Below are 12220 nucleotides of genomic sequence, written 5' to 3'. Positions count from 1 at the left end.
CAGATGTCATGGTGGAGGATCTTGCAGAGAGCTGTAAGCCTTCAGTGAGCGAGTATCAAAATGAGCAGGTTTTTGGGTTGGTTTTTTTTTCTTCCCCTTTTCTGTGCTGCTTTACCTAGCATAGACCATTTTCATTATAACCCAGAGCACATGGCAAGATATTTTGAAGTATTTCAAATACATCACAAGAGTCTGACTTTCCAGAAGTCTGTGAATCAGGAAGGATTAGTTCCTTTTTAAACTATGTAATTAATGTTATAAGAGGCAATATTTTCTTAGGTTCTATGACTTTCCTTCTTTCTTGTGGCGCCTGAACCCTTTTTTCCCAGGGTCAGCTTTTTGTTTTATCTTCTTCCGCAGCTGATGGAATAAACATACTCAGCTAACTAGACTAAGTGCTCCAGTACAGTGAAAATGTGGAGCTTTTCTGTGTTAGCAAAGGTTATCGCACAGTTTACAAGAGCATTCAGTGTGACTGCTCAGGTGAGACCATGTGTTTAGAGAAGCAGCAGGTTTAAAAAGTCTTGTAAGTGTGAGAATTCCTTCTTATCTTGCAAGCTTTCACACCAAAGCGCAGCATGTATAGTATAAGTAAATATCTAGATAAAAATATTAAGCAGTGTTCTTGTATGGGGCTTGAAATGAGGCCATGTTTGCAAACTCTCCAAGACTGCCAAGATTTAGAAATAGAGTGTGTGTCTAGGATGATCTTGGATCTTCTTTAAGAAAAAGTGCTTTTGTCAGCAGTGGGCAAGTGGCAGTATGTAATTTAGCTTTCTCACTCTTGCCAACTAGATTCAAAGATATCACAGCTGTTTTTAATCACTTGGTTATGGCTGCTGACTAAGAAACTAAACAGAAATTATAGCAAGAAGTAATAAATGTACTGGTTAAAGGTTTGTTACAACACCTTGTTTGGGAAAATGGCAGAGTTTCCTCTTACTTAACTCTGGATGCTTGCAATGCAGAAATATGCATCTGAACTGGCTGTCTCTGTTCTTTTTATAACAAGTGGAGAAAAAGACATCACCAAGTGCTATTCCTCTGACCTATTTTGCATGTTTACCATGGGGTGAGATGGGTCGTGCTCTAGAAGTGCTTCCTTCTCTCCATCAGCTATAGAGAGGATCTCAGCTTACAAAGAAGAGGTCCACTTGAGCAATCTTTGGTGAAAAAATGTTTAGCACTAATTATTAAATAGGCCATTTTGAAGTCTAAAGCTGTGTTTCTTGTAAGCGCTGAGTGCCATAACTGCAAGTGAACCAAACATCTCTAGAAAGGTTTAGGTCTTTAGACTGCACAACCTTGAAGCAATGGCAACAGGTATTGGGATTCATATTGAGCAGGATTGTTTTTCATATCCTCTGTTTTTAATGGGCTTGATCATATAGCTTCACATCTGTGAAAAAAAGAAAATAGCTGCCATAATTTGGCTCGCTTTCAAAAACAATACAATCTTAACTGTGGAATGCCTGTCACTGTGCAATAACTTACATAAATATTTTCCCCATAAATGACTCATTTTGTTTACCTTTTTCACAGCTTTATAGGAAAGTAACAGCCGAGAATTGAGCTAGAAATTAAATCATGTCTTCTAAGTGGAATTGCTTTCAAGCTCTTATTTTATTTTATTCACAGATGGGGCATCATTCCCACCGTTTGTTAAGAAGGATCAGATACTGCGCTTCTTCTCCTCCGATATTTGCAGGTAGGCTGGTCCCTTCGTGGTGTGCGTATACACCTGCGTGTGCCACCCGAATGCTCTTTTGTTTCAGAGGGCAGCTGCAGTGGCTCTGCTTGGGCTCTGGTCACTGAGGCAGTTCAACATAAACATTTCACCTAAACACAAGTAAATTTGTGAGCTGTGCTCATGATTCAGAACCTGATTCTACCACTTTTATTTAGGTCAAGTAGCAAGCTATTTACGGTCTATTTTATTTCAGCCAGTTACAGATGTGTAATTCAGGAATATCTGACTCTGTTGTGAGCTGTTACAGATCTATGAAAGACATTGAGGGCCACAGGGTTCAAAGTCTTGAGCAACTTCTAAGATCAGCCTATAACCTGCCTTACTTGGTCTGAGAAGGCAATAGGTACAGCAGGGACCAGCTTTGGCATTTCTGCAGAACATCATGTATGCAGAACAGGATTTACTGTCATCCACTAGATACTTAAAATTGTTTTCTCACAGGATATTTTTAAATATTTTATTTTTATGTATTTACAAACAACCAAACAAACCTGCTTAATACATCCCATACTGATGGCTTTTCAGCCTGCTGCTTCTGCTGTGGCTATCCAGTGTCCCCGAGTTCTCCAGTGGGATCGCTGAAAGCAATGTTAAAAGATTTAAAGTGCATCACAGTGTATTTACTTTGCGAGGTTCAACCCCTTTATTTATTTTGCTGCCTGGAAACAGCTGCTTCCTTTTAACTAGGTTTAAAGTGGTCCATTTGCTTTGCAGACTGTTTGTTTTTAAAGATCAGTGTTTTTACATGAAGTTAAAGTTCTTTTTTTTTGTGATGTAATTGTATCCCCAAACTGGAAAGCATTTCATAATTCATGGAAAAGGGAATTCTACACAAAGGAGAAATGATAAAATTCTTTGGATCGATTGCACAGTTTGAGAGATCCCTCTGGCCATTTAATTCTCACAATTAACGAACAATGAAGAAGGACAGTAACAATTGCCCAAAGGTCGTGCTGAAATGGGGCCATGGAAAATGGTTCTGTCCATGTTGCAAAACCCAGAATCCTTCTTTTGTTTGGCTGCAATACAAAGTGTTGCTGCCCTGGTTACATTACTGTGTAACAACCATATCTCCGTATCAGCTGATAATGTATCAGCAAAATGAAGCTTAAGTGGTATTCTGATTCGTATGCAATGGAATAAGGTTATATGCAGAATGTTGCCTCTATCATAAAGCTTAGATTAGTATCATCAGGTCAGCAAAAACCTATAGCAGAGCTGATTTATATTGCTAAGCATCTCCACTGTAGTCCAAAAACTTTCAAAAATTTCATAACAGTCGGTGTAGAAGTGTATAGAGAAAAGAGCTCTTAATTAATTTGTTAGTTTTGTGTGTATTGTTTATTAGTAGCATTAGTATTTTTGTCTGTCTCTGTGTATTGTCATGTTCACCTCTGAGCTTGTACATCCTTTTGTGAAAGTGTGGAATATTCACTGTTACAGAGGAACACCCCTACAAACGGCTGAACAGTGTGAAGGGAGCCTGGACATTGGCTCTCTGGAGTACTTGTTTCTTTTAAGAGACAGACAGTTGAGGGATCCTTGAGGAGTATTGCCATGAATTCAGATTTTTAATCCAAATGACTGAAACACGTTTCTCCTCTTTTATATTCAGATCGATCTATGGAGTTTTCCAGGGCAAGGAGGATGTGAAGGGAATCTCACTCTATCGTTTCACAGTTCCTCGTGAAGCATTTGCATCTCCTGCTGAAGTCAGAGATAATTCTTGCTTCTGTACAGATGAAGTCATATCAAAGAACTGCACATTAGCTGGAGTCCTAGACATTAGTGCCTGCAAAGCAGGTATAGTAGTGCCATGGTACTGTCAAACAAGCCATTTAACTGGGGAGAAAGCACGTGTCCAGCAGCTGAGGTGTTACTCTAAGATCCAGGACGTTCGTGCTTGTGAATTCTTCCACAGATTGCCTGTGAGACTTTTTACTTTTCGGTAGCCTCATTTCCCAAAATGAGGTCTATAGTATTTCTGTATTTCACATAGTGCTGTGCAAAATCGTGATGCTGCAGATTGTATACTGAAACTGCAGGAATGCATGTATAGAAAGGAAAGAAAAGGATTCTATAGGCACTGTATAAAAGCCAGAGACAGTCACAGTCCTTGTATTTGTCATAATTCACACACACAGTGTGTGTGTGTGTGTGTACCCAACTATATACACATGCAGAGATTGAGAGACACTCTTTGCTAAAGTTAGTGTTGGTTTAATAAAATAAATATATACAGAGTCTGTGTTTGGTGCAGAGTGGACAGCATGGGTTCCATTAAGGCTTGCTTTCTACTAAAACAAGATCATGCAGGTGGGGGGAAACAGTGACAATCAGGTCCTCACCTCAGCGTGAAACTGGGAGCACTGCCAGCTCCACAGTGTGGACACAGACAAGCAGGATTTACAACTGCAATTTATTTCACCTTGCAAATTTTCCTCATGACAGTAGAATCACAGAAATGCTCAAATTTTTTTTGGGGGGTGGGGCTATTAACATTTTTGTCAGGATTGTGTGTCTATATAAAAAACTATGTTTGCATGGAAAATGGCCTCAGATGATGAGCACTGACACAAGGCTTAATGATTCAAGTGAGTTTGTTTTTTCAAATAGGAAGACCGGTATTTATCTCTCTTCCACATTTTCTTCATGGAAGTGATTCTCTGTTGCATGATGTCGAAGGCCTGAGCCCAAATGAGAAGGAGCATGACACATTTCTAGATGTAGAGCCTGTAAGTCCAAATATTGAATAATTGAAACTCAGGAACCTTGCGATGTTTAAATTTAGTTGTAGTAGAGTAGGCCTTTTACCAGACGGACAAGCAGAACATACAATATTTTCGTGCTTGCTTTTGCAAGATCTGCTCACAAGAGTGTTATGGTTTTAGCAGGGGAAATTTAGAGCAGAACTTTGTCTCATTCTGACCTTCCAAGTTTGGACAATAAGTTTTGATTTTTCCTTATTAGGAATGTGGGATTAAATGGATTCTTTGAACTTTGAAGTATGCTATAGCTTTTCTATGACCTTCAAGTACTTTGAGAAAATTCTTTTCTATTAAAGTTCTTCTGTTCCCTCTGTACTTAATTTTTTTCATTTTCGATAACTAACCATTTTTGTATATTACTATCTCAATTGAAATTAAATAAATATAGATCGGTTTATTTCCAAGAAAATTGCTAGAAGTCTGAACAGACTAGTCTAGAACAGACCTAATATAGTCTTTGTGACTTTGTGTCCAACAGAGCTCCCAAACTGAATGAATTTATGACAGGTCTGATTTATTGCCTCCAATTTTACTTCTACTTCTGTTCCAGTGATTCAGATTCTTAACTTTAAGTGTATTTACCAAAGGTTTCTGAATTATGTGATAAATTCTAAGGTTTCAAAATCTTATTTTGCTCTGAATTTGGATGAAAAGGTAAATCTGCTCACAAGAGTGTTATGGTTTTAGCAGGGGAAATTTAGAGCAGAACTTTGTCTCATTCTGACCTTCCAAGTTTGGACAATAAGTTTTGATTTTTCCTTATTAGGAATGTGGGATTAAATGGATTCTTTGAACTTTGAAGTATGCTATAGCTTTTCTATGACCTTCAAGTACTTTGAGAAAATTCTTTTCTATTAAAGTTCTTCTGTTCCCTCTGTACTTAATTTTTTTCATTTTCGATAACTAACCATTTTTGTATATTACTATCTCAATTGAAATTAAATAAATATAGATCGGTTTATTTCCAAGAAAATTGCTAGAAGTCTGAACAGACTAGTCTAGAACAGACCTAATATAGTCTTTGTGACTTTGTGTCCAACAGAGCTCCCAAACTGAATGAATTTATGAGCAGTCTGATTTTGATTGCCTCCAATTTTACTTCTACTTCTGTTCCAGTGATTCAGATTCTTAACTTTAAGTGTATTTACCAAAGGTTTCTGAATTATGTGATGAATTCTAAGGTTTCAAAATCTTATTTTGCTCTGAATTTGGATGAAAAGGTAAAATTCAGGATTTGTCACTAAAATATTTTTAGTCATATAATTTAACAGTTAAGCTATGTGATTTCAATGAGGAGACCTAAAGTTAAATCTTTGTTTCACCTTATTTGGAATAGAGACATCAAGCAGAATTTCCTAAATCTGGTATGAAATTTTCAAGAATCACACCATCTTGTTCTTGTGGAGGACAGAGGGGAAAAGAAGGAGATGAAGAAAAGATCTGACCTTTGTTCTGATATGAAATATTTGTTTTGGCCCTATGCAAGTTAAACATCCTTCTTACTGGAAAAAAAAAAATAGCTAATTTCTGGTGGGAAAAAAACTAAAACATATTTTTATATGAAACATTTCATGACTGATTTAGTATTTTTAATCATTTTTTGCCTTCAGTTTTAATTGCAAATTACAAAAGTAACTATGGTAAAGCCACAAAATCAGAACTTTATGAGAAATGAGAGACCCTTACAAACATAAAATTTCATATAAGTGGAATCCTTCAAAACATAAGGATAAAATAATACCAGAGTACTTTTTGACACAGTCCATATTCTAGGCTTAGGCATCTAATTAAAAAACTTAAATTAATGTAGGTTTTTCTTCTGGTTTTAGATCACTGGTTTTACACTACAATTTGCGAAAAGGCTGCAAGTAAACCTCCTTGTGAAGCCTGCACCAAAAATTGAGTAAGTACTACTTCATTATTTTGTTTTTGAAGACTTTTTTCCAAGAGGGCTGATTGGTCTACGAGAGCATCAGTAGAAATGGCTGGGAAAAGAAAGAATAAAAATACTTTCCCAAAGCCTTTTCGTCTTTCTTGCAAAAATTTCAGTCATGACTTTTCAGAGAACATATTTCAGCAGAAGAGCAAGCCTTCTTGAGCAAGGCACTGCCCAAGTATTTTAACACACATTTGATTTCCCCACAGAAGCTTACAAGGCAACATGTTCTTAAAAATAACATTCTTACAAAACCCAAATGGGGGCCATGAGGATGAAATAGAAGGCAAAATGTATTTTCTGTAGTAAATCTAACGAGAGAATTTAAGTACGCTCTGTCACTAGATGGATTTTATCACAAGGGCTGGTGAGTGTCTAGCTGTTTCTTTTCTCTTAATTGGCCCAAATGTACATGTACAGATGTGCATTTCAGGATCCTGTACATCTGGCAGGTGAGCACCACACAGACCTTCAGACCCTCCCACCAACACCTAGCTGTGTCCAGTCTTTCTTCTTTCTGACTACCCACATATGGAAGACTAGACAGAGAGATGGTTGCCCAACATGTAAAATGTCTGTTATTAATTGTAGGGTTATTTTCTTTTCAGTCCAAAACTATACTGAAAAGGTACATCTGGAAGTAGAAATGTAGTTAGAGGAGAAGAAAAATGTTTAAGTAGAGAATGGGCTTATGCACCAGACTAAAGGTAACATGCTGTACTTATTTTCTCATTTCAGAGCTTTATCAAAAGTTAAAAAACCTTATGTTTTTCCTCTTCTTTGGCTAAATGAGGTTAGTATATTTTCTGTCTATTAATCTTCACTGTTTAAAAAAAAAAGAAAAAAAACCCAAACGACCTAGCTTTTTCAGTCTTGGAGCCCTGAAATTGGGCAATTAAACTCACACTGTGATTTGCACATACCAAGAATATATTCAGCAAGTGAGGGCTTGCATACTTACTTTTCACTGACATTTTTCTTGCACTGTTTCAGTCTGCTGTTATTGGGGATGCAAAAGCAGAAATGTTCAGAAGTAAAGTCACCGGTCGAGTCCAGATGCTGAGTGTGCTGCAGATGGTGTTAATGATCACAGGTTCTGTGCTGTTCCTTGCATTCATGGGTTCCTATTTCATATGCAGATCAAAGAAATTAAAATAAGTAAGTAAGTACTAACCGCTCAGTCCTCAGCAGTAACTTTTCCTCAGGGTTTCAAGAAGTTCAGAATCATTACCTATTTAGCTGTTCTTTTTTTTTAAGTGCTAGTAAATTCAGCAGTTGTTCTGTGGGAAATCATCCAGATAATTTAGCTAATGTTTTCAAATTCTCTTCCCAGCCTTAATCTTTCAGGATGCTCTTAACACACCCAGGAGAGGGTATTGGGAACTGTGTCAGAAGACCAGCAATTTTTTTATTCCAAAACACAACATAATTGTTATGAGTTTATGAAAATAGACATTTTATCCAAGACTGCTAAACTGTTCAGAAGTGCCCTCTAGTACGTCTCTGGGACAGAGACCACACAGCTGCAGATTCCTGTGCTCTTCCAGGACATACCCCTGTCTGGGGTTCAGAGAACCCACTGTAAATGACATTTTTTATCGAGTGTTGGATAGGGTTTCTCACTTCTTTCTCTCAGTCGTGCATCACTGTCAGGTTAGTCTAAACATCTCCTGAACATACCTAGCCCACTAAGACTAAATATACTCCCATCGTGGGTTGAATAACCAAGTGGTGGATTAATGCACTGACATCTAGGGAAACAAACACATTTTTGAAGTGATTTAAAAGAACTGCAGAGAGATGAATGTTATGGTGAAAAGTATGCTGTAGTAAAGAGACATTTTTAAGAAGACTTACCTCATCACATGCTGAATTCTGATTTTATTTCACTACAGGTGACAAAAGACTTCAGAGGTAGACAATGTTTAATTGAAATTTCAGCCAAGCAGCATGTTAAAATTCAGAGACAAAAGGTATGATTCAAGGCACAGTCAGTCCACGTGCTATGGAATTCAACATGCTTTTCCATTTTGAGAAGACCAACTCACTAACCCAAATAAGCTGATGTTTCCAAAGGTCCACACTTCTGACATCACTGAAGAGGCCACCATGGAAACTATGTTTTCAAATAACTTTGATTATTTGAACCTTTTTACAAATTTTAAATGACATGCAAGCAGACTGAAGTTGAGATGCAGTTGGATTTTAGTCCACCTTCTGCCATTTATGCAGCTTGCTACTTTTTTTCTTCTGGGATTTGCAAGACAAATGAAAGCCATTTGCTGATGTTCTGTCTCTGAGCACAGGCTGGGAATGACAACACCTTTGAGCTCATGCCGTGCTCTAGATGCTCTCATTGCAATGTTTCTTTCTGTTCCTTCAAAGAATGGAAGCTGCTGCAATAGAACTGCTCTCTGTCGTCTATTCAGGGATGTGACTTGCGTTGAATGTGAAGTTTATTATGTAAAGTTACTAACTGTAGTACATGAAGTTAATAAAAGACTTACTAAAATATGTGGTTTATACATTTTATATGGAGATGGCTCATAGACATACCACAGTCATTCATATGTTGATGGAGCTCATCAACATTTGGCTCCACAGCTGTTTAGCAACCTGAGCTACTCCCTAACTCCCAACCTGCTCCACTGCTCTTACTGTTGCCTCCTGCGTGCTTTTCTTTCTGGCTGTTGCTTGAACACCGGCCTCTGCTCTGCCCCACTTTGCCCAAGGTCTCCCTTAGGGAATGATCTCATATGTCACCTTTAGGGTCAGGATAAAATATTCCAGAATGCTCCAGACACAGGAAAGACTGAGCTAATGATTTTGATCAAACATCAGGGGGTTCCACTTCCTTGCTATAGAAGAACATAAATTAAAACAAGTAGCCCCAATTCTTTACGATAAACCATCTGCCACAAGGAAATTTGTGCAACCATTTGTTTAATGAGGTGCATCAGCCTGTAGACAGGTAGCAAACACTGCCATCTGCATAAATGGTTTACTTTTTCATTTAATCTGAATGCTATCTCTTAGAAATGAGAGTCGATGGGTCAGATATTGAGTGTTGTGGGGTCTCTCTTTTTCCCATGGACCCACTGAAGAACCTAAGTTCAGCATTTTCGAAGATTTCTTCTTGGATCTTTTGTCCTCTTAAATAAGAGCTGCAAAGAAAAAGGAAGATAAAAAATGGCCAGCTTCTCATAGCCTGGTGTTTGGAAATAGTGCTACAATGGGCTTTAAACCAGAAAGATTTATCTTGCTAGTAAAGGACAATATCTTTCGCCAGGTATCTTTAGTAAGGTGTTTTCACCCTTTGGAAATAAAAGGGAAAACCCAATAGACTAAAATGCTGTTGTTTTAATCCCGTGTTGCTTGTGGACAAAGTTGTGTAGCTATCAATAGAGCTGATCAATCACAGAAATCCCAAGAGATTATTCTTGAAGGCAAGGTCTATGTGGTAGATGGCTGCACGCTCATTTTTCCAGCCATGAGCTGGAAATGCCAAGTAACAGGGCAGGAGACGTGAAGGAGGCATGGCACTCAAGGGAAGCTCTGCTCTCACTTAGAGAGCCAAAGCATTTGATTACTCATGCTGCTTGCTAGTCAATGAAAAATAAGACCTTTTTCTCATCTCTACATTATTGCTGGTGTCATATGTGATGCTCTGTTCTCATAGTAGTCTGGGGACAGTTTGATACAATTGAAGGCATCCCTAGAGTCCTATGGCCTGGTCAAAAAAGTATGAAGACCACAAAAGTCATTGTCACCTTCTTCTCTGAAACATGTACAGCTCTGCTGTGGTTCAAGATCTGACACCAAGTTTCCATAATAAAACTAGTCTTTTGTGCCAGAACCTAAAGGTGAGATCTTTTCACCAAAGGAACAACAGCAATGCCTCTGTCATTTTTGATACACTAACATTTCAGCTTTATTTTCTTTGGCTTCAAGTCCATTCTCAGCAAGTTAGCGTTTGCTCTACTAGTGTTGTTTAGTGCTCCAGCAGCAGTGATTCAGCAAGTCAGGCCATGATTTTAAATGTCTCAGGGCCCAATTTTGCATGCACACAAATACGTTTGTTCGTATGTATAATCTCATTGATCTCAATGCAGGTTTGGACTTTTAAACTATGTTCAGCACCTAAACTGCACTTGAATTATAACTAGTAGTTATTTTGTCCAAAGCATTGGTTACAGTTATTGTTAATTCATGTTACTAAGGCTAATGTTAAGTATTTACATTTGTTCAAACAGTGCAGGATAAACATTTATTAGAAATGTTAATGAACTCAATACAAATAAAGCTCAAACTCTTCTTTCTGAGATCCTTATGTGTAATTGTAAATAAAGTCTTCTGTGTTGGATAATGAACTCCTTGCGTTTCTTTTCTTGGTATTCTCTTTTCCTAGAGACTGATTTTATAAATTGATGAATAAGCGGGCTTACGGCTAACCTTGTTATGCCATTGTACTCTGGCACATCACAGCTGCTTAGAAGTGCGTATCATGTTTCATGTTGCTGCATGATATATTATAAATACCAGTGACATGCAACATTTATGCTCTGGATTACAAAAAAGAGGAGACTTTGTGGGCAGAGCTGAACACCAGTATGTCTAAACTGAAGCAACTCTAAAACAATTCCAGGAAACCAAGCTCAGAGAGAGACCTGCTTTCAACTCCCTTGAGCTGGAGCTGTTGGCAGGATGGTGTTAGCACATCCAGCAGCACATTACAACATCCTTTGCTGGCTCTGCTGGCCTGGCAGGTCGGGTGGGAGGGGAGCCCGGCTACGCTCGTGCCATATGTTCCCCACCCACCCCAGGTCCTTATGGGTGAAAATCACTGGTGAATCAGATCTGACCCAAGATCTAACAGCCCACATACTTACACCCCGGAGCAGGTGTGCCAGCTTTTGATGTCAAACTGTAATTACGCTTTCAAAGCCTTTCTTAGAACCTGGTCTTCCCACCTAGCCTACCAGTGTCTGTTAAGGTAATGTAAACATGCTACTACACCCTGAAAAAGAAAGCAAACTGATGTTTTCTCTGTTCTTTTAACTGTGAGACTAGGCAAGGACTTGTTTTATTCATGGGTGTACACATCAACAGTATTTAAAAAAATAATAAATTGAATAACTAATAAAATATGTTTACAGCTTTTTTTCCCAGTAGCCATATAAAACCAAAAACCAAAGAGGCAAATGACACTTACCAAATCCAAACTGCATTTATAAATAGGAGCTATTCATGTCCTATTCTCTGACCCCTCTTTGCAGACCAGGTATCCCTGATGCTCTGTGGTAGCACCCTCTCCCAGCAGTACCCAAAAGAGCCAGGGACTGAAAGCCCACCCAGCCAGCGCCAGGCTGGGACCTTTCTCAGCTCTACTGTGTAAGAAAAGAAATCAAATGCTTTGCAGTAGGCGCCACCCAAAGGGCATACAGTTTTTCACAAGTTCTCCTGCTTCATTTCAGCATAGGCTGTCAAAAATAATGCTGGCCAAAATTCATTGTTGCTTCCTCTGCCAGTTGACATCACCAAAAATAATTACATCACTTTAAAAGCAGTGTGGGAAAAAACCACATCCTAAATGTCTGCTGAATGACAGATTGTCGGATGCAGCACTAAGACAGAAATTTTGGTGCCCATTAATATTCTGGAGTGTTTTGTTAAGGCCAAGGTTTCCCTTGAGTTCCGTGAATTAGTGTTTTACGAAATACGTGCTTGATGTAACCAGACGCACCCATCTTTTTCAGGACTCTATTT

At 38.4% G+C, this 12220-nt stretch overlaps 1 protein-coding gene across 8 annotated transcripts in view; it reads left to right on the top strand.

The window, feature by feature from the left end:
- Positions 1-10824, top strand: part of CD36 (CD36 molecule) — a 38288-nt gene extending 27464 nt beyond the window's left edge. For 7 of the 8 annotated variants that reach the window (XM_009285532.2, XM_009285529.2, XM_009285530.2 and 4 more), the window contains exons 8-14: positions 1639-1708; positions 3366-3553; positions 4367-4485; positions 6348-6421; positions 7193-7247; positions 7448-7612; positions 8350-10824. In XM_009285532.2, coding sequence (XP_009283807.1) covers positions 1639-1708; positions 3366-3553; positions 4367-4485; positions 6348-6421; positions 7193-7247; positions 7448-7612 — 671 coding nt within the window. In that variant the 3' untranslated portion in view covers positions 8350-10824. Of the gene's footprint in view, positions 1-1638; positions 1709-3365; positions 3554-4366; positions 4486-6347; positions 6422-7192; positions 7248-7447; positions 7617-8349 lie in introns of all 8 variants that reach the window. The other variant, XM_009285533.2, reaches the window with a different exon arrangement.
- The last annotated feature ends 1396 nt before the right edge of the window (positions 10825-12220 follow it).

This window comes from Aptenodytes forsteri, unplaced genomic scaffold (genome assembly GCF_000699145.1).
Source record: "Aptenodytes forsteri isolate BGI_AS27 unplaced genomic scaffold, ASM69914v1 Scaffold87, whole genome shotgun sequence".
NCBI classification, from domain to species: Eukaryota; Metazoa; Chordata; class Aves; order Sphenisciformes; family Spheniscidae; genus Aptenodytes; species Aptenodytes forsteri.
The sequence above is the reverse complement of the archived record's forward strand: the minus strand, read 5'-3'. Positions and strand labels throughout refer to the sequence as shown.